This window comes from Betta splendens, chromosome 15 (genome assembly GCF_900634795.4).
Source record: "Betta splendens chromosome 15, fBetSpl5.4, whole genome shotgun sequence".
NCBI lineage: Eukaryota > Metazoa > Chordata > Actinopteri > Anabantiformes > Osphronemidae > Betta > Betta splendens.
The window spans coordinates 6,328,220-6,349,280 of record NC_040895.2 but is presented as its reverse complement, the minus strand read 5'-3'; the positions used below and the strand labels follow the sequence as shown (position 1 = coordinate 6,349,280).

Sequence of the window (21,061 nt, the reverse complement as noted above, 5' to 3'; positions counted from 1 at the left end):
CCGGTGACTCCAACAATAGGAGGTAACAGATCACATGGCCGAGTGCTTTATCTCTACACGTATTCAGAAATTACATTAACGTTAATAAACTTTATAAAGGTTTTGTAAGTGTGAGAAAGTTTTCATTTAGGAAAAGAAATTGCTCAAAAAATTAAGACATTGGTTCTCATATTGACACAACTGTGTCTTATCAAAGAACACAGCAGCTCTGGACAAAAGGAGGATTTATTCCCCAGGGAGCAGAGGGAGGCAACGCCACGGACGACGGATGACCTACCATCAGTCTCGCTGTGAGCCTCAGAACTGGCTGTGAACATTATAAGGGTTTGATATCATGATGTTATAATAATATATGTATATGATGCGACCTACTAGAATGTTTGTTGTTGTCAAATATGTCAATTAAAACATCACCTGTATACAGCTAAATATAATGATATACAGTATAATAATATATCAAAACTATATATAATGAAGCTGAATAATCCCATATTTGATTTTAATCATAAATTGTTTATGAATGCAGAAAAACACTACCAAACAAAATGCTCGTATAAAATAGTTTTAATTTTTGATCGGACATTTTAAGTAACAAAATAGAGTCTGCATGTGAAAAATAATATCACGTGTATTTTCATTGCTACAAACATGCTTCCATTTCGACTAAGCAGTTACATACTGAGCTCAGACCGCAATGATTTTCTTAAACTTGTACCATTTGCACAACATTTTTGGGGGCACGTTTAAATACGTGCTTCAGATTCACCATTTCCTGTTTCTTCAGTACAATATAAAGGTCGATATAAAGATGCCGCTGGGCTTCGAACAAAAAACTGCTCAACATTGCTGGACTCCCTAGCACAAATAAGTTAAGACTTGAAATGCAACAGAAGTGTTTCGATTGTCACGCTATATAAATACGACAAAAAAATAATGCAATACAAACGTATTTACTGTCTCCCAGACTGGAGGAAGGCGTTCACATTGTCACTCACATCTACCAACATGACTCTACAGCAGCAGTTCATGTGTGGACCTGGTGCTCGTCCAGCTGGTAGGAGAACGATGAGTGGAGGTAGTCCTGTTCGCCGGCAGGGTCGTATATGAGGCAGGGGTAGTTCTCCGGCTGCACACAGTCAAACTGCAGCTCCAGCCACTGCCTGTGACAAGTGCCGGGCCTCTTGGCGTCCGTGAGGATCCGGTTGAGGGCCATGATGTAGCTCAGAGCCATCTGCAGCGTTTCATACTTGGACAGTTTTTTGTCCTGGCCCCACTGTGGGACCACTTTACGCAGGCGGTCGAAGGCCGTGTTCAGACCCTGCATCCTCTTCCTCTCCCTGGCGTTGGCAGCCATCCGCCGCCTCGTGGCCGTCTCATACTTCTCTGGGCTCTTGGAGTCCAGCTCCGAGGACTCTGATCCCGAGTCAGTGCAGCTCTGTCGACGGGACTTCATGGTTTGAAGCGAGGAACCGAACAAGGGGCTGGTCCACAGAGCAGATAGAGTCACAGAAGTCTGCAGAGGTCTCCTCAATACAATCCAGCTATGTGTCCAAGCTTTGCATTAAAAAGTGTGGACAGCCAAGAGTCCAAGGTGTCTGTGGTCTGGGAGACAATAAGGGAGCAGCTTTTATAAGATGGAGCAGGAAACCAGGTGGCAGCAGGTGGAGTCCGTACCCCCACCTCTCCTCAATATTGGCCAGAGAGAAACACAGCCATACAGATTAATAAACACACACACACACACACACACACACACACACACACACACACACACACACACACACACACACACACACACACACACACACACAATAAAACCTTAATGAAATTCCAATTATCTTGGGCTGGGCTCTGTGGCCCTGGCTTCACTCAGAGCCATGTGTCACAAACACCAACGTGTACCATCTGGTAGCTCGACTCACACCAGCTGATGGTGCAAACAAACTTTGAAAAGCTTATGATTGCTGGCATTGCTTGGATAAACATATATTATGTATATATATATGTAACATATGTAACATCTCAACTGCATTGTCAATTAAACTTAAACCACAAAATTACAACTGCAGCTAAAAGGAAACACAGGACACAGATGCTCAATTTAAAATTAAAATTTAGACCACAAAATAATAATAAACTTTTATGCAAGTGAAAACAGACAAACTATATATGGAAACAGGAAGTCCACATTTTATTAGTTACATAAGGCATCAAAAGTCTCTTTTCACTTCCCATCCAACTTGTCTCCATGTGATAGGAAGATAATCTGAGATTAGCCCGAGGCAACAGAAGTGTAAGTGTGGTCTGTAACCTGAGGTACTTTAACAGCACATCAGGGGATTATGGCTTTCAAACAATATGGACCAAGATGGTTTACAGATTACTGCACCATCGGGGGCACGGAGAGCAGTTTGTGCCTCGGTGTACAGTGTTCTTAGAAACATTAAAAACAAGTGTCCTATGGAGGCAGATGAGTCTGTATTGTCCTGCATGTGGTGCATTAATCGTAATAACCTTATGTAGCCACATGTGAAATAAATAATTGATCAGTCTATTGGTCCGAGATTAAGTGACACAGACAGAACCATTTGTCTGTCTGTGCTTACCATTTGCCAACACTAGAATTCTGTAATTCACACATATTCGTCTCTCAGCGCCACTCAGACAAAATGTACTCTTGGTGCATCAGATTTCCCTGTAAGAAATGAATTCCCTCAAACGAAAACAAAAAGCAGATAAATAGATTTTTACGAGTTAAAATCAGAATGTCATCGCTGGTGTCGTCTTTGTTTTACATCCATCTTGTCACTGCGTGCTGACAAACCCACAGCTTGGGGCGTAGAGGCAGGTTATGAATGATTAATCACTGTCAGAGGCCTAGAATAATACCCAACTCTAGTACTGGGTCATGGACACAAGCTGATGCTGTCTGCTCATGTTGGGATGGACTGGTTAGCTGTGCAATTAGGCATATAATCCCATCTACCCGTTGGTTCATTGATTACAGATTGATGTAGTTTGCCAGCTGCTGCTTGTCTTGTCTGAGGGCCTCGTCTCAGACATGCCCTGTCCCTTCCGTGTCTCTGCTCCTCTTTGTTTTTCGTTTTTTTTGGTGTAGGTTTGTGTGATTGGCTTGTCTGAGCCAAGCCCTCCGTCCAAAGCCATATGTCACGACTGAGGAGTGGCCCGTCTGCTCTGACACTAACTTAAAATCCTCAACTCCTCATGGACAAGGGGAGATTAGGGCACAAAGCGTATGTTTTTAATCCAGGAGAAAGTGTAAGGAAGGATTTTGTGTTTGCAAATCCTTCACCATCACAGGATTTACTTAGTAGAGAAACACATAAGTAGACTGTGTCTATGGTTGGCTATATATATTGACAATATATATACGTTGCTGTACATTATATATATTATAAATAATAATAGTGTACTAGTGAAATTCAATAAAACTAGAAACAAAATAAATCTAATTTCCAAAAATGTCCATAAATAAATAAAACCACATTCTGAGCTTTAGAATTAATTGCTTATCTACACAAACACCACCCAGTTATCAAGCAGGTCTAGCAGCTGGTCAGATGAGGCTCAGGGTGTAATTAGGTCACGTAAGGTGAAAACATTTTCTGCCTATTTGAACTCTCTTCCTGTCTAATTGGACTAATTACCAACGCTTAATTGACTTTGTGTCCTTCCTGTTTGCGGTGTGTTCGGCATCAGATTGAGCAACGGAGGCCGATGACGGCGGCGGCAACAGCAGAAGCAATGACGTCACATGATCAGACGTGGGTGAGTTTATGTGCTGTCTGTGTTTTATGACCTGAACCTTGTTTAAAAAAGCAAACATTGAGCATTTTAATAAATATAACTTTATTCTGAGAAGGAAAAAAATACTTTACAATGTGCAACTTTACATCTGTTGATGCTTTCAAACCTTTTTTCAGCTCAATAATTAACATCTACGTGACCTGTCGCTGTCCCTGCTAAAGCAAGGCATCATCACGCAGTGACCTCAGGGGTTTTCAGTGACTCATCCGTCTCATGATGCATCCTGAGCTGCAGATGCCATTAAACCCTAACTCACCTAAAGACAACACTGTTACATTACTGCGTCAAGTTCCTCTAGCAGTGTAATATTTGGACTGTGAGCAGACACAGTGTTTGTTCAGCCTCCATTGGCATTAAAATGCATGGTGTCAAAAAAGTGAACCAGTGATGGACATCAATAAATAACTGAATCCCTAAATCACTAATCTAAAGAGCACATTCACACGTCTGCTGACTTCTACTCTAGACTTTTTGATTATCAGTAAACAATAACTTATAACCTCTTTTTATAGAAATACACTAATACTGCCAGGACATGTATGATCTGCAGTGAATATAGGCAACGCTATTACCACTTTGATGATAGAACAAACTATTGAGAGCCAATTTCGTCATCAACATTCAGCAACAACCCTTACAGTTAAACATGACGTAGCGAGTGACAAACACCAATCATTCAAACCCAGAGGACAACGTTAGCTCCACCGACGGCTCATGGAGTAAGACTCATTAATGTAAAACCTGCGTCTCATGACTTGAATTGAATCGATAGGAATGGTGACTGACCCGCCGTCAGCGCCGAGAGCTTTCATTTACACTTGATTGTGAATCTTTCGCTTCCAACGCGTCACACCGATCACCAGACGCCCGCTTAGCTGCGGGGCTCACAGCTCTTCGCTCTCCAGCATGGCCTCGGGGGGGGAGCTGGAGAACAGGATGGGGCTGGTGTCCGACGTGGCGAACGCCGCCTTGATGTCCAGCCCTTGTCCCGTCAGCGCCGCGTAGCGGCTGCCGGCGCGCGGAGCTCTCTTCATCTGTTCGGGGATGCTCTGATGCCACTGTGCTGAAGGCGCGGCAGACAACTGGTGTTATTGCTGTAGGTGAGGTGGGGCCTTAAAGGCGCGCGCCCCCCCCCTTTGTGGATAGAGCTGATGGTTACACAGCTACACACAATATTTACCATAGATATCGAGCCTGCAGGTGCAGGCCATGACTCCAGCCTCATTCCTAGCGGATACGGTGTACCAGCCGGCATCGTCTTTAGTCGTGGGCTGGATGAGGAGGCACACGTACCCTGTGGGGTCCTGGGTCATGCTGAAATAAGCAACATGAATAATGTGTCAATGAGCAGCATCAGCGGCAGCAGGCGCCTCGGGAGCCTTTACTCACCTGAATCTGTCCTTGGATTTGTCAAGAGGGTCGTTGTCCTTCTTCCAGAAGATCCGTGGAGGGGGCACAGCCAGAACCCGACACTCCAGCCTGACCGGACTCCCCTCAGGGATGCCCATGTTCTGCAGCTTCTCCACAAACTGGGGAGGGTGCTTCATCTCTCTCTCTAATGGAGGAAGACATGCTTTTCGATTCAAACAAATTGGAACTATTTCTTTTTTTAAAAAGACACAACTCTACTGTCAATGCAAGATGAAGACTGTTTTTGTGTTAGGACTGTAAAGGCTTTTGTTTTGGTTCATGTCTAGCTTAACTAGGTTTCTCCAACATTGTATATCTGCTTCTTACCCACAACTTTCAGTTCCAGGCTAAAGGAGCTTTGACCTGCTTTGTTGCTTGCAATGCATGTGTACGTTCCACCGTCGCTCTGCGTCAGGGGGTCAATAACCAGAGAATGAATGCTGTTCTCCTGCACCAGCATCTTGTGGGTCAGATCTGGATAGATCGGCCTCCCATTGACCAGCCACATCAGCTCTGGGCTGGGCAGCCCACTCACCTGGGAAACACACATGGATGTCAGTAACAGTAGCAGTGCTACACTGACACTAGCCCACGCCAGGCCCTGCTGCCGCCTACCTTACAGTCCAGCCTGCACAGTCGTCCTTCGTGAGCCAGCAGGTCGCCCGGAGCCTGGACGAAGTGAGGCCGGAACACGTGCTCGTGGGTTTGCTCCCCTTCAACTTCCTGTATGCGGCTTCGCACCCTGAACGCAAACGTTGAGGACTGAATACTCCAACTGTTTCAATTAAATGTTTATACAGTACGTTCTAAGTAATGGTTTATTTTGCATTCTAGAGAGAGATCTAGACTTATAGACTATAAACTTGACTTTAAAGGAAAATGTCACAGATTTTCAATGGGGGTTGAGCCAAAAGATGGTGGGTAGTATTTAAGAATGAAGGGACACTGAGATTCCTGCATATTTTCTATGCAGAGAAATGATCATTTATTCCTCTGCAAAGGTCCCCTGAGACATCTCACGGGACTGATTGCCATTGATTTCGTTTTCCCTGTTTTCTCTGGACCTGGACCATCACTGTTAAATGCTGTTGCAGATTTTTACTAATAAAATGTAAAATATTTATACATAAAGAATCGTTTTAACTGGCAGGTTACACTGTGGAGCCGGTGTGGCTCACCTCTGGGGCTGAACGGGCGTCATTCGGTTCCGGGAAGGGCCTGTCTGAACAATCAGGTGACCTGAACAGCTGAGTCGTCCCTGTTGGTTGTCAAACACAAAACAGTGGAATCAGAGAATGCAGTTTCAGGCAGGTTGAGCAGAGCCAGTCAGACGTTACCTGTGGATTGGCTGCCATGACAGTGTAGTTGCCGTCATCGTCGCTGGTCGTGGACTCTATGTGTAAAGCACAGGTTCCGTCCCCTTCTCTGATCTTCTTGTAGCGGAGGTTCTTCTTCAAGATCTGTTTGCCGTCCTTGAACCAGTAAACCTGATGAGAGACGCAGAAGCAGGGAATGAACCAAGGGTGAAAGGTGGCGCTGTCGTCCATGCGGCACAGACGCCGGCTCACCTTTGGAATAGGGATTCCCACTATTTTACAGGAGAATGTGACGGGTCCGCCCTCTGTCGCCCGGAAGCTCCGTAGCTTCTTGTCAAAAACGGGGGCGATGCATTTCCCCGTGGGGACGTCGTCATGCTGCACCTCGTCGTCCGACTCCTCCACGGGCGTTCGCTCCAGACGGAACTCGATCTCACTCATTAGCCTCTGCTCAAAATTGGACACTTTGTACTCCTGGAAAAGGAAAACCACCACAGTAGAGTTAGAGCTGCTCCCCCCCTCTGGCTTTGGATGTGGGTGACTACAGTAACATGCGCACAATGCTCTAGCATGCTAGGAACATGAAGTATCAGGCATCTGGTATAAAATCCGTAAGCTCGGGCTGAAGTTTCAATGGAGAAAATGCACAACCAATTTTTGGAACCTTTGGATTACAATGAACACAATTCAATGAACAGTAGAGATGTCACATTCGCTTATAAAACATGAACCTGAATTACATGTTAGTCAACAGTGTGCATTAAACGGAGCCACACGGGGCGAAGCAGGCGGAGGAATCCTTGTACCTCGTGATAGTTAATGACAGTAGCAGGAATGTTTGGTCCAAGGGGTCTGCTCACTGTTTTCCCCTCATTTCTCAGCTTCTACGAGAGGACATGGATGGATGATGAACACGCAACACAAAGGGGGCATGTCACATAGACACGCTACAGTTACTAGCATGCGTATGGAGGCGCAGTATGTTACATGAACACACACAGGTGAAAGGAAGTGATTGCGAACGCTGCTGGAGGGGTTTTTAATCAAACAAATGTATTATTGTATCTGAATGTTATTTCCATTCATAATCGTCAATTACTGTTCTGTGACTCATAATAGGTGAGAAGGTCACTTGAGCAGCAGTGTTGCAATCACTTCTTCATCACCATTATCATCATAATCATAATCATCGCTTGACTGGTATTTTAAAATTGTAATTTCATTGTGACTAACAATGAAAGTACTTCAGTGCATGTAATGCTACAGTTGTATGGAGCATTTATAAATATACAGTTTGGAAACTGTTTAAATTTTTTTAAGATTTTCATGACGAGTACCTGTTGATAAGCAAAATGTGTAGTGTCGTCCTTAAATCGTAGCTTGGTTTCAATCTCATGAAGGACAAGTTCTTTGCTGTCACGTATGTTTTCAGCTGACGGGAGACGCAATTTGGGTGTTTTCTTTTGTGGCCTAGATGGGAAAACAAACAAAAAAACAACACATTAGGGGCCAGTTTAGCATCGTTGTGACCACTGCAGTCGTTCAGAGGCCGTACCCCAGAGGAGCACGCTTTGGCAAACCCATGGAGTTGGTGGGTTGACTTGGAGTCAGAGATGGCAGGACGGAGCTGAGGAAGGCCACGGGGTTCAGAATGGGGCTGGGGGTGGAGCTGCTGGAGGTGGGAGAGGAGGCCTGGGGGGGCGACTGCGCTCGTAGGGCGAACACGCTGCCCGGAAACGGCGCCGACCCCGGAGTGGGCGACGTCACAAGAGACGGGGGACTCGTGGGAGACGTGAGGACCCTGGTGGGGAAGGTCCTGGGCGGAGGAGGAAACGGGGGGAGAGTGGGGGAGCTGGCCGCAGACGAGTTCAGCTCAGCGGCCAGCTCCTGGAGCAGAGGGACGGGGGATTCAACTGGGGAGGGACTCATGACCGGAGAGAAGGTCTGAGCTGCTATGAACTCTTTAGGCCGGGTGTAGCTGAAGCCGTGGGAGGTGGCGGTGAGATTCATGAGGGAGGCGTGGGTGCTCCTCAGCAGAGGAGTGGGAGACGTGATCTGCTGTAAGGCTGGAGTTGAATTTGTGGAAACTGTACTCAGTTTTGGTGCTGGAGGGGAACAAAAGGGAGGCGGCGTCCTGAAAAGAGCTGCAGGCAACAGGTTGAGGTGGGAGGCGTGGATGGTGGTCATCTGAGCTGCAGGGGCCACGCTGAGGGGAGGGGCTGTGTGTAGGTGTGGGGCGGGCAAAGGGGAGGGGGTCAGTGATGATGTCTTCAGCTGAGGAATAGGTGGAGGGGAGCTGAAAGAGGGAGCTGGAGACGTGGTGGCTGGTGCTGGAAAGGTGGTGTTGATCGCGGGAGCAGAGAGGGCGGAGGTCAGCGGAGGTGCAGAGTGCACGGATGCTGTGTTCTGGTACAGATGGGGAGGCGGTGGATGCGGTTCCCGCGGCATTCTGGGAGACCACAGGGGAGCTTCATGAAAGCTTGGGACCGCAGGCTGGATGTGGAATGGGGCGGGGGTCTGGGGCGGGACGTGGGCCGGGGTCTGAGGCTCGGTCTCCTGCTGCTGCTCCATGAGGACCTGATTGTGCAGGAGCTGGAGCTGGGCCGGGTCCCTGTTGAGAAAAGAGACGCAAACAGCTGATCATCTGCCCGAACACAACACTATACATGGTGAAGACGAACGATGTCCTTGCAATGAACTCCTGCAGGAATGAGAACACTCTGCCCTTGTATGGGCTCCCAGCATGAAGCCTACAACACTGTCCCAGCTAAAGATGCCTCTAACTTCCATTTCAAAGCAGGAAGCTGCTCTTTTATTTAACAACATCATGGAACAAACACCAAACAAAATAGTCATTTACAAACAGGTTAAGAGATTGACTTATTAATTTACTACCTCATATAATAATAATAATAACTTCCCTAAAATAATGGATGAATAAAAAGTAAATGCATGAACTTACAAATAGAAAATGCCATCTTTGGTTTTAGAAAGCTGGAAGGTCCACATTTGATGTCTGCGTGGATTCATTTATGAATTGCAAATGACCACAGCTGCTGCTTGAGACAGTTTAGGATCCTCCCACTCTCATCACAGTCTGGGTGTTTCACGTGATTTGTTGCAAAATAAGGACCCAATTTGGGCAGCACATCTTTACAACAATTTATTTGTTAATTGATAACTTACAGTTTGGGTTTCGCCAGCACGGGCGGCGGTCCTCTGCTGGCCGACGCCAGAGCGGCGTCTTCGTCCGACGGACTGGACCCGTCGCTCTGCTCGACCTCCTCCTCCTCGGGCAGCTTGAAGTGCACCCTGCGGCCGACTCTGGCCCTGGAGCGGGAGCCTCGGCGGTTGGCTTGGGAGCCTGTTTTCAGGCAGGAGTTAGGAGGCGGGTCAGGCAGCGGCACCACGAAGCTCCCGTTCTGATGCCCTGAGGTCCCCTTAACTTTGGGGCTCGCGTCGGGCGGCGTCACCCGAGGTCCGGGCTCGTCCCGCGCGGTCTCCGCTGCACACGGAGCAGCGAAGGCTCTGGAGAACGCGGGCGCCTGCCTGCTGCTCGGCGGTTCCACGCATGCGCCGCTCGGTCCGCGAGTGTTCTGGTTGAGGTACAGGGGATCTAAGCTCGGGATGCTGCCGCTGTGGGAGTTGAGGCTGGAGCTGGTCCAGCTCAGCCGGGTGGGTTCTGGGTTGGGTGATGTGGTGGACAAAGGGTCTGGACGTGACATGCTGGAGCTGCTGGGGTCCACGCGGAGGATGCTGGTGCTTAAGGGGTCGAGGCGGATGCTGCTGGAGGCAAGCGGGTCGAGGCGGATGCCGCTGGAGTGTGGCTTGTTATTCATCACAGTGGCCTCTGGCTGATGGTTCACAGCTGGACCTGATGGCGACGCCTCCTGGACCTGATTTGACAGCACTGTTACGCTGAAAGGCCGCACGTGGCTGTTGTTGCTGCCATCGCCTGAGGAAGATCAGGGAATTAGAACCAAGCCCTGACAAGAGAATATGCTGCCTGACCTTGAAGCCACGAGCGTTACCTTTGACCTTTAGCTCAGCGGAGCTGGACACGGTTCCGTGGGTGTTGCTTGCCGTACAAGTGAACATCCCTGAATCCTCTGCAAAGACCTCAGCGATGACCAGAGTGCAGATTTCCTCTAGGAGTAAAAACAACAACATCCAGTCAGGCTGCTTCCGTGCTCCGGCACTGCATCGTCTCTGATCCAACCAAAAGTCCTACAATAAGAAAAGCTCCATGACTGGTGTTTCTAACGCGCGGCACGGAGGTTTTTCTCATCCTTGGTGCGGCCAAGGCAGGTTGAGATGATCTGCCACATTTGACACAGGATGAGAGACTTCCTTATAAGGTGCAGAGTCGGGGAAAACAGCCCCGGCTCATGCAAAGGAAAACAGCGGAGGACTCGCTGGAACTATAAACACTGCAGCAGCGCAGCATCGTACTACCATCCTCCACGGACGCACGGCTGCTCCGGGGCTCAAATGCTTTTTGTTTTGGACAGATGAGGGCTGATTGAAATGTATATGCACCTGATTCAACCGGAGACCGCGGCTCTGAAATGGAGACGAGTGCCAACATGATTATGGACAGTGTTAGCGGAGAAGCATGCACAGTCATCACAAACGAGAACGCCTCCTTCAGCATTGGGAGCTGCCTTTAAACCCACGCTCGCTTAGATCCCGGAGCCACTCATTTTCTAATGTGTCCAAATTCGATTACGAATCAATTATGTAACATAGTTTATGAATCTTGCTTGCAGCGGCAGAGTTTACTTTTCTGCAGGATCCTGAACTCAGGGGAGTCCTGGATGAGCCTCCCGTCCCTGTGCCAGTCCACTCGGGGCGAGGGCTCCCCCTTCACGCGGCACTCCAGCACCACCAACTGGCCCTCTGATGCCACCAGCTCCTGTAGGCTCTGGAGGGACAATCAGGCACCATGTTGGGTCAATGGAGGCGCCCCACACTGCAGCGGTGTGCTCATGGAGAGTGACTGTACCTTTGTGAATACGGGGGCAGACATGCCAGGCGGCTCCTTTAACCCTGGTAGACAGTCGCGGGTGGGTGTTTGAATCTGAAGATGAAGAATCCGAATGGGTAAAATATATTTGATATCGCAACGTAAAGACATTTTTTTAAATCTCAGCGGCACCGACCTCAGGCTGAGGAGCTTGTGCTGGCGCTGCCTGAGCGGGTGACGGCGGCTGCGTCTCCTGGGCAGCGTGTGCAGGGGAGAGCGTGGGGATCTTGGAGGCGCGAGGCGCTAGGAGACGCTGGACCGACGGGGGCGAAGGAGGCTCCTCTGCCGGCTCCTCGGCAGCTGATTCAGGCTGCGACGGAAGGGGGTCTTCTGTGCTGAGGCTCGATGACGGAGCTGATGGCTTCTGCAGCCTGGACAGTGTGATGGTTTCATTTAAACCTGCATATTGTGAAGATACAGCGGTGTGTTGTTTTAAACTCACTGGGCTGTGGGTTCAAAGTTTTGTTCTCCTTCAGAATCCGAAGAGGAAGCGCCTGCGAGGTAAAACACAGGTCAGGAGGTCTATATATCTACTATTAAAGTGGTGGAAAAACACACGTCAGACTGACCCTCGACGTAGATCTCAGCCGATATGGAGTCCGTGCCATAGAAGTTGGAGGCGAAGCAGGAGTAGCGCCCGGTGTCCTCCTCGAAGGCCTCGGTGATGATCAGGGAGTGCAGCTCGCCGTTGGAGAGGATCTGGATGTCAGGGCTGTTCTCCAGCTCCTTGCCCTCACAAAACCACCTGTAGATAGAAGCATTGAACAGCACAGCTCCTCTAACGTCTGCAACCATTTTACTATAACACCGTCAACTGCCATTTGCTTTAAATCAGATTCACTCTGCATCTTGGTCTCATTTATTCACAGATTTGAGCGAGTGAACTTCATGTTTTTAGCAGTTAATCTATTCATTCTATTTCTATACTGATTTTTTGGTGACTAAACCGTGGCTTCATGTTTAAGGAGCTCGGCTTTACTCACTTCTCCCTTTTGTTTCTCTTAACCCCTGTGATGCTGCCGTTGTGAGGGTGGCACCCTGCTGTGTCTCTCCCAGTTCCCTAACAGGGGTTCTGACTTGGTGCCATCCAGTAGAGTTTGGATGAGCCGGAAGAAGTCGGCCTGGAGACGCTGAGACGCACTAGTGATATTATGAACAACTGGAGGTTTTGTGATGTGAATTTAAGCTTTTTATTACTGAATCTAAAATGTATTTTTAGTTTGTTTTGTTTTTATTTTGTCAAGCTGTTTCTACATAAGAACAGTCACATTCAGTCTTACTTATGTTATGTATCTGTCATCAGTCTGACCAAGTAAAGTTTATTACACTGCAGCTGCAGCAACAATCTATTTTTATTGTGACGCTAGTGAACTTCACACTTCCTCCCTGTTCTGACCAGCAACATTAAGCAGCGGTTCATCATCTATTTTGAGCACTCCACGTCTTGATGCTTCATTAAATCCCGCTAATAAACAAACATGAGGCGAGGTTTCTCTGGACAGACGTCATCATACGGTCATAACCCAAGTACATTGCTAGAGTCTAAACGCGCCCCAAAGCTGTCAGTCTACAGCCTTCATAATGAACTAGTCAGGATTCTCAGCAACCTAATCTGGTACAGTGACACCACGGCGATGCTCCGTCCCGACAGTAGAATAGTAGACGCGGGATGACGTCCTCGGTGCCCTGTGTGTGCCGACCTGTGTCACTCCTAATGAGTAAGGGTCTAAATTGAAAGCATGAGTAGCTGTGGAGCTGCTTGAGCCCAGCCGCTGCACCTGTCGCAGATATTTCCCCTCTGGAGATGGAGTCTAGCGAGGAGATTCCCTCTGGAGCCCGGGAGCTCTGAGCGGTTGCCCAACCGCATACGCACAAAGCTAAACATAGACATAGAATACACACGGTGCTGAGGTCTGGCACAGGACAGACGCGTCAAACTCCTGGAGCAAAATTAAAGTCATCACACATGAAAGCTTATACATGGACACATATCAGAAAACAGGGTCTTACCAAGCGCTCTGGACCAGAGCTCGGTCTGCTGCATTATCAGCGGACACCACAGCTCACGGTGCCAGTCCAGTCTAAAAATGGCAGAGGGCTACATTCTCCCTGGACACGCGTATGCGACTGTCTCAACAATGATCAGCCGGACAAACAAGGCCATGTCCCCCCACTCCCCGTGGTCTGACACCTTAGCTCTTCTGTTCTCTTAGATCTGGCTCTTCTGAGGCGAGGAAGTGTTTTACAGACACGTCTAATCAAATTTTCATTTTTAAATTTAAGATGTTTTAAAGCACTGTCATTAAACAAGAGAAAGAAACAAACACACACACACACACACACACACACACACACACACACACACACACACACACACACACACACACACACACACACACACACACACACACACACACACACACAGAGCCTCAGCTGCTGGCCACCATCATGTCTCGTCTGTGTCTGGAATCATGGTTTGTTTTAACTCATGCTTCATAACTCTAAAAATAATAACAAATAAACTGATTACTGTGTATAATTTTGTGAATAATTATTAGTAACGGTTCTAAAGTAAATAATATTTATACAAACGTAGGTATCTCTGCAAACAAATATTACAGGTATATAAATACACTGATTATAAATATGGCTGTTCATGGCTGCTATTCATTTATATATTATTTTGTGTACGTATTTGTGAGCATATATTAATATATGTTAATATAATATTGACTAAGTCAATATTAATATATCAAATAAATTTTGCACTACACGTTCTCACCTCAAACTACACTAGATGCTGTTCCACAGACACGCTGCCACATCAGTAGAGCTCGGACACAAGCTCACAGCACACTGGACCTTCCAGACTGTTTTTTCTTACCGGACTTCGGGCACCGGTTGTCCTCTTACGATGCAGTCTAACTGGACTTTGCTTCCCTCCGGAACCTCCCTGCTCTTCAGTTTCTGGATGAAGTGAGGCGGCTCGCACGCGGGAGCCTCCGCTGCGTACGGAGTTTCTATCGAGGCACAACCCTGAGCCTCGGCCTCCTGGACCACAGAGTCGTACTGCTGCTCCTCAGACGCCCTGCAGTCCTGCAGCTCTACGTGGCCGATCCCCGAGTCCAGCTTGACCTCCGGCTGGTGGCTCACAGCTGCAGGTCTGAGTCCCTCCTCCTTCTCCACCTCCAAAGCCACGACGGTGCGCTCCCTGCTGTCCGAGGTGAGCGGACAAACGGTCCCGTCGCTCTGGTTCTTGCTCTGGGCCCTGCTCCTGTGAGCTTTGCACGCTCGCGGCCGTACCCGCTTGGCGCTGTTGGCCTTGAAGAGGGAGGAGAGCTCCTCAATGAAGTCCGCCGCCTTGTTGAGGAACTCCTTCTTGGACTGGGTCTCCAGCCCGTACGGGGCGTTCCTCGCCGGCCTGCTCAAGTCGTTAAATCCCTCCGCGGGATCTCTGCTGTTCCTGATCATGTTGTCCTGCCGCGAGGAGGCTTTATGCATCTGTCTGTCGGATGTGAATGTGGGATGTTTTGCCGCTGGCTGCTCTTTGAATTCAGCGGCCGGCTGGATGAAGGACACGGTGGAGGGGGCCACCAGCGGAGCAGGAGAAGGCTTAGCGAGTGGGACGGAAGGGGCTGCAGGGGAGGAAACGGGGGCCGCTGAGACGTTGGAAGGGGTCAGCGGCGTCACAGGGGCCCTGACCTCCGCCCTCTCCTCGTGGGCCTCATGTCCAATGGCCTGGCGAGCCAGGTTCACACTCTTATCCAGCTCCTCCTGGCTGAGGAAGGCTGACAGGTCCGGGAGCTGGGGGTCACTGTGGCCCGCCGAGCTGTCAGCCTTGCCTTTGAGCGAGCCGTAGATCTGGAGACGCGTGGACGACGCATCTGAGCGGCTCATCTCGCTGTGGCGCTGCTGGGCCAGGTAGCTCTCCCTGAGGAGCTGAGACAGCGAGGGCGGCTGCTCAGTGCTGTTCTCTTGCATTCTGTAAAATAAAAACAAGGCATTTAGGTACTTTGGAGTTTGTGTTTCACCCCCCAACAAAAAAAGGAAGTAGGGAAGTAATAGGAAGTTAATTGTGCCCATCAATTAACACCAGGGTTAACAGAGTATTGTCCCTGGGAGCCCAAATCAAATTAAAAAGGTCAAGCAATGAGCTTTTCACCAAACTATTAACCGTCCTTTAGTTAAAACATCAGACCATCAGTAATGTAGGTTAACCTGATATTGACTGAGATGGAAGCTGTGAAACATGCTCTGTGCATCAATAATAAGCAGCAGGACTAAATCGGTGAATTTGTTTGTTGTTCATCAGGAAATTCAATTTTCTTTCTTTTTTTGGTACTTTTTAATATATATAACATATATAAATACATATTTGCGTATTTATATAACACATATATGCAAAATAAAGAGTTGATGACAACATATTAAGTTTAATATTACACCCACTTTATGTTACAACAATCCAGTGAAATATTTGAAGACACTAATACATACAATATAAATATAGCTTTTTTATTTTAGCCTAATCGCAGCGTTCCTCAGGCCTCCACTCGGTTTCATGTTCATGCGCTGACACTTTATCCGGCTTTTTTTTTTTTTTGCTGATGTCCACCTCAGACTAACATTTTGTGACGTTTAATCTTTGCACATTTTTGACAGTACGCATGAGCAGGTTATTGAATACAGACACAAGATAGGGGACACATGTGCTCCTGACACTCAGAATCGTGCAATTAAGAGAGACAGCAGTGCCCTTCCAACGGGCCCGACGCTGCAGCTGTTGTGTACATTAATCCTTTGCAAACGGGCTCCAGGCCCACCAAGTCATATCTAAGAATAGCAAGGGCTCAGGTTCAAAAAAAAAAAAGAAAAAAAAAAGCAAGCAGTCCCCCCTCTGTGTGCCCTTGTTATCGTGATTCGGTGGTTCAGTCACAACAGTCATTAATCCAATCCCAATTACACAAACAGAACTATAATTGTGATAAATGGAGCTCGGGTGAGTGAGATATGACAGTCAGACAAACAAGCTCTCGGCCAAATGCAGCACATGCAGCACATTAGGACCATTCGGTTGGATAGTAATACAGCATTTAAACACAAATACATGGTGTCAAGAGACTTTCTGAGGTTTTACACAGCTTATTAGCCTGATGCCACGAGGAAGTCAACAGGACACCATGAATAACAATTAGATTAGGGGGTGGTGTGTTTTACCTCCAGAATAAACACAGTTGGCCCCTGCGCGGGTCTGGTAAATCCTCAGGTTGCACCTGTGCTGGAAGAAGCAGATTCCTGTCCTCCTGTTGCTGCCACCTGGGTGACTCCTGGACGCAGGCAGCTGCCCAGCTTCCCCGCTTTCCTCACGCACAGTTAACCTTGGAGTTTACAGGAAGATATGGAGTTGAGTAGCTAGGGTAACCCGTCACCAGTAGAAGTAGCAACATTTGTCAGCGCTGCGGTGGCAGGTTATTTTAGGGAGGCCTGGCCCAGGAGCCCGCTCATTGGCCGGGGGGGGGCGTGCAGCTCCTGATCACTTCGTCGTTGTCCTCCTCCTCCTCCTCATGGACCTCTGGCCAACAGTATTACACCTTGACCACACCCCTAAAAAGAAGGCATGGCAACTTGTGTTGCCATGGTGATAGATCAAAGCAGATCAAACTCTTGGAACGCATCAATGGGGGTGAGGTTTTTTCAATCTCAATGGGATTTTTTTCCTGGTTAAATAAAGGTTAATAATCACTGGATATGAGCAGACAGGTTTATTCACAGTTGTTCAGTTGTTTTAACACAGATATCCTTGCAGCATATTAAACAGAAAGTGATGGAATCTCAGCAGGTTAGGCTGCAAGTTGTTGCCTACTTGACCCGAATTAAAACATAACAGCTTAACATGCTCCATGATTGACTCAGCGATTTTTTAAAGCAATGGGGAGAACCGTGCCGAAGACCCACGGACAGAAACAAAGAGCGAGCCTGAGCACGTGTTCACACTTAAAACAGTGTAAGACAGCGTATCAAATGCGTCTCGATTCAAGTGTATGTTAGAAAATAAAATCACCCGGGAGACGAGCTTCTGCGCATTGACCCCTTTGCGAAGGAAGAACTAGTTCCACCGTGAGCCGGCTTTATATGCACAACCTTAAATACAAGTAGGCCGGACTCAAAATATTTGCATATTTGTTTTTCTAAAACAGGTTTCACATTTAAGAGATGATTTAGCTGAACACCCATAAAAACGAGAATTGACTAATTTTAAGCTTTCTGGCACTCAGTGTATTGTCCTGCATTGTGATCCCTGCCAATACAACACGTAAGGCTTTAAACTAAAAAGCAATACACACAGGCACAATTTGACTAACTTACAAATGGGTCAGACAAAATGTGTTAATACAAAACGTAAAGGGCTCAGAGACACAGCCAGCAAATACAGTGATGTCAGCCCGAATGCAAAACACTGTATAGTAAAGAAAAGTAGAGAGAAGCCAAAACAATTACTGCGATCCTCTTTGGCATTACTGGGTTTGGAACAACACAGTGAAGGCAACACGAAGAGCAGAATCAGTAGGTTCCCCATACTTCTGATGCCCCCCCCCCCATGTGTTTGACTGCTGCCAAAAGGTTACACACACACACACACACACACACACACACACACACACACACACACACACACACACACACACACACACACACACACACACACACACACACACACACACACACACACACACACAGTGTTAGCATCAACAGCAGTTATTACGGGGAATGCGATTACTAGCAGCAGTAGAATGTCTCCATTAGTCCAGTTTATAAAAAACACACAAGACACTTTAATATTAGGAATGAAAACGCCATCATCGGCACAACCCTCATCGGAACCTCCCGTCAGTCAGACACCGTGAAGGCACGCTTCAATTGGTAAAAACGGGGGCACACAAACACACATACATACACACACCTTGCCAATACTGAAGCTGGATGCATCCTGATAGCAGAGCAAAGCACCATCGTAGGAGTCTGTGTTTGTTTTAGTGCACTGAGATTAGGCGTCTGCTCAGCTTCATGCTCTCTCTTTGTTGTTCACAGTGCTTTGTGATCTTGAGTCTTTAGAGAAGGACCTCACAGTCTTTACATTGTCCCCAATGCAGCCAGCCTGTGATCACGACATAAGGGAGGCACAGTTTGAGTTCTGCAGCACAGACGCAGACATCCGCTCTACTATCAGGAGTCGTCACTGGCCCGTTTGCGAGACTGGTCCCCTCTGGAAAACAAACGATGGCAGTTCAGAGGAAGCAAGTCGTGAAAAGTGACTTTTTGTGACTCAAAGGTTGACCAACTGACCGAGGAAAGCCATTCATAGAGAGCTCCATCTGTAATTTCTGGTCATGAGCAGCATAGTCGGACAGCAGAGACTCCACGGCGGGGGGGTTGATTTGAGGAATAAAGCCAGAGAAGAGCGCTGGCGCTAGCTGGGCCCACTCTGGAAGAGCAAACCAAAGCTCATCATACACACAAAAGCTTTGAGGTGGCAGCATGGGTGAAGAACAGAGGCACTGCTTACCCGGCCTGAGGCTGTAGAGGCCTTTGACCACACTGGCCATGGTAGACGGCTGCACTTGAAAGGGCATGGAATGGGCTTTGATGAGAAGTGCTAAGCAACAACACAAGACGGATTTTTTAGGCAGAATTCATGTTTAAAGGTTTAGGTTTCAGGTCAAATGCGGCAGGTCATTTCAGCAAAATGTCCAGACTCACAATCAGAAGTGAACAAATGCTTAAATGTCATGACAACCAATGAAGAAATACACTCACGCATCAGAACTTTCACATGTTTTTCCGCCACGTGATCAGCAAAGAGCTTCATCAGATCCTCTCCCAGGTCTCTGTTTAGCTTTGACTCAATGTAGAACTTGTTCTGAAGAAAAATAAATAAATAAATGATAGCAACAACAACAACAACAACAAACCCAGCACAGGGATACTTTGCTACTACCCGATTGGATGGAAAGAGTTTAAATGTGCTACTACATTGTCTTTACAGCACAACCAAAAACATACTCACCAAGTACATGAAAACAGGAACTATACACTGGAGAGAAGCCGTGTATTGAGTGAGTGCAGTGTTGAAGTTTTCAATGAAGCTCTCAGGTGGGCTGTCCTGGAAAACAACAAGAACAAGCCGACGGAGTATACGGTGCCGGTCTGTGTGCTGGAGCTTTGATCGTTTCCTTGTATTGTGTTAGGATTCTCCTACTTGTAGCTGGGCGGACACCTGCTGCAGATGACTGCTGATTTTGGATTTCAGATCGTTGTAGAGTAGCTCCGAATGCTGCTGGCAAACACATTTATAGATGTAACTAGGAAAACAAAGGGAGAGAAAAAGCACCCAATTTACACCTGCCACTGATGCACAACAGATGAGGTCACAGCTCAGGTGTGTGTTCTATGAACCCGTAAATCTGTGCGTAGGAGACAGCGATGTGGTCCGTGGAGTTCTGGATCAGCAGGCGGTCTATGGCCTTCTCCAGCTCCGGCCAGTGGTTCTTCCTGTAGTCATCTACTGCCATGGCGTTGAGCACTGCGTGACAGAGAGAAGCAGGTACAGCAGCAAAGCAATCCGCCCGGTAATAAAGCGATCCTTCATGCGACCTTACGGAACTTGGAGGTAGAGTCCAGGGTGAATTTCCCCTCGACGGCGGCCGGCGAAGCCGCGCAGTCGCTCTCGCTGACTTCGCTGCTCTCGCTGCCCGAGTCCGAGTCCATGAACTTTGACCCGCGTGTTCTACCGGACCACAGCTTCGCCCGCCGAGCGTCCGGTTCGCCCGCGGACACCGGCGGACAGACGGCTTGTGGGACCGTTGACACCTCCGACAGCTGACTACTGAGACACGGGCGGACTTTGCTGCCGCTCGCACAGTAGTTGTGGTTGTGGTCATCTTTCAGGTCCAAACTGTCATCCTCCATGGCCTCCATCCCTCCAGTCCGCCCTGGGTGCAGAGGCCTGGCGCTACTAGGCGAACATTTTCAGATAACAAAGGTAAAAAACGTGTCAAGCCCCTTTGGCGGTGTCCATGTCGGTTTTGGTGTTGTTGACGGATTTTTTTCTTTTTACGACACGTCGTATCACGGGGCAGCTGAGAGAATACAGGGACATGTAGTCCCAAAGACTTAGCGCGAGCGTGGAAACGTCCCAGTGTGCGCAAACGTTACTCGTCAGAAAGTCGCACAACTGCACAATTACTAAGAATTACTGGATCCAGTGTTGACAGGAATAACACACGTATTATCATACGGAGCATGTTGTAGTCCGTCAACGGGCCGGCCCATCGTAGTACGCATGCGCAAACTACAAACGTCCAGCGTAAAAACGCGAGAGTCCCTTAGTCTTTCCTTGTTCCCACTAAAATTAAACCTTAACGTTAATGTACTTGTAAAGGAGTTCCACCAAAAAAATAAAATAGAGAAAGGTCATTCACAT

General features: G+C 47.9%; 3 protein-coding genes across 7 annotated transcripts; all 3 read right to left on the bottom strand.

Annotated features, from left to right (window-relative positions):
- Positions 1–548: 548 nt before the first annotated feature.
- Positions 549–1,453, bottom strand: atoh7 (atonal bHLH transcription factor 7). Its single transcript, XM_029175638.3, has one exon. The coding sequence runs from the start codon at positions 1,451–1,453 to the stop codon at positions 1,025–1,027; it is 429 nt and encodes a 142-aa protein (XP_029031471.1). The 3' UTR covers positions 549–1,024.
- mypn (myopalladin) lies at positions 1,435–17,177 on the bottom strand. Of its 4 annotated transcripts, none has more exons than XM_055502444.1 (20): positions 16,798–17,177; positions 14,465–15,562; positions 12,150–12,325; positions 12,023–12,074; positions 11,717–11,951; positions 11,560–11,634; positions 11,337–11,478; positions 10,586–10,702; positions 9,741–10,509; positions 8,110–9,165; positions 7,892–8,024; positions 7,361–7,438; positions 6,807–7,028; positions 6,576–6,725; positions 6,417–6,496; positions 5,854–5,980; positions 5,566–5,773; positions 5,218–5,383; positions 5,009–5,142; positions 1,435–1,602 (listed from the first exon to the last, which is right to left on the bottom strand). In XM_055502444.1, the coding sequence occupies exons 2-20, from the start codon at positions 15,559–15,561 to the stop codon at positions 1,562–1,564; spliced, it is 5,058 nt and encodes a 1,685-aa protein (XP_055358419.1). In that variant the 5' UTR covers position 15,562; positions 16,798–17,177; the 3' UTR covers positions 1,435–1,561. The 4 variants fall into 4 exon arrangements, with proteins under 4 accessions (XP_055358419.1, XP_029031464.1, XP_055358418.1 ...); XM_029175631.3 differs by lacking the exon at positions 1,435–1,602 and adding an exon at positions 3,852–4,891; XM_055502443.1 differs by lacking the exon at positions 1,435–1,602 and adding an exon at positions 3,852–4,891 and having other exon boundaries at positions 5,602–5,773.
- Positions 17,178–17,327: 150 nt separating this feature from the next.
- On the bottom strand, positions 17,328–20,890 carry cacul1 (CDK2 associated cullin domain 1). Of its 2 annotated transcripts, XM_029175636.3 has the most exons (8): positions 20,238–20,888; positions 20,035–20,161; positions 19,838–19,940; positions 19,646–19,741; positions 19,396–19,498; positions 19,145–19,234; positions 18,925–19,063; positions 17,328–18,844 (listed from the first exon to the last, which is right to left on the bottom strand). In XM_029175636.3, the coding sequence occupies exons 1-8, from the start codon at positions 20,554–20,556 to the stop codon at positions 18,805–18,807; spliced, it is 1,017 nt and encodes a 338-aa protein (XP_029031469.1). In that variant the 5' UTR covers positions 20,557–20,888; the 3' UTR covers positions 17,328–18,804. The 2 variants fall into 2 exon arrangements, with proteins under 2 accessions (XP_029031469.1, XP_029031468.1); XM_029175635.2 differs by having other exon boundaries at positions 20,035–20,890.
- Positions 20,891–21,061: the final 171 nt, after the last annotated feature.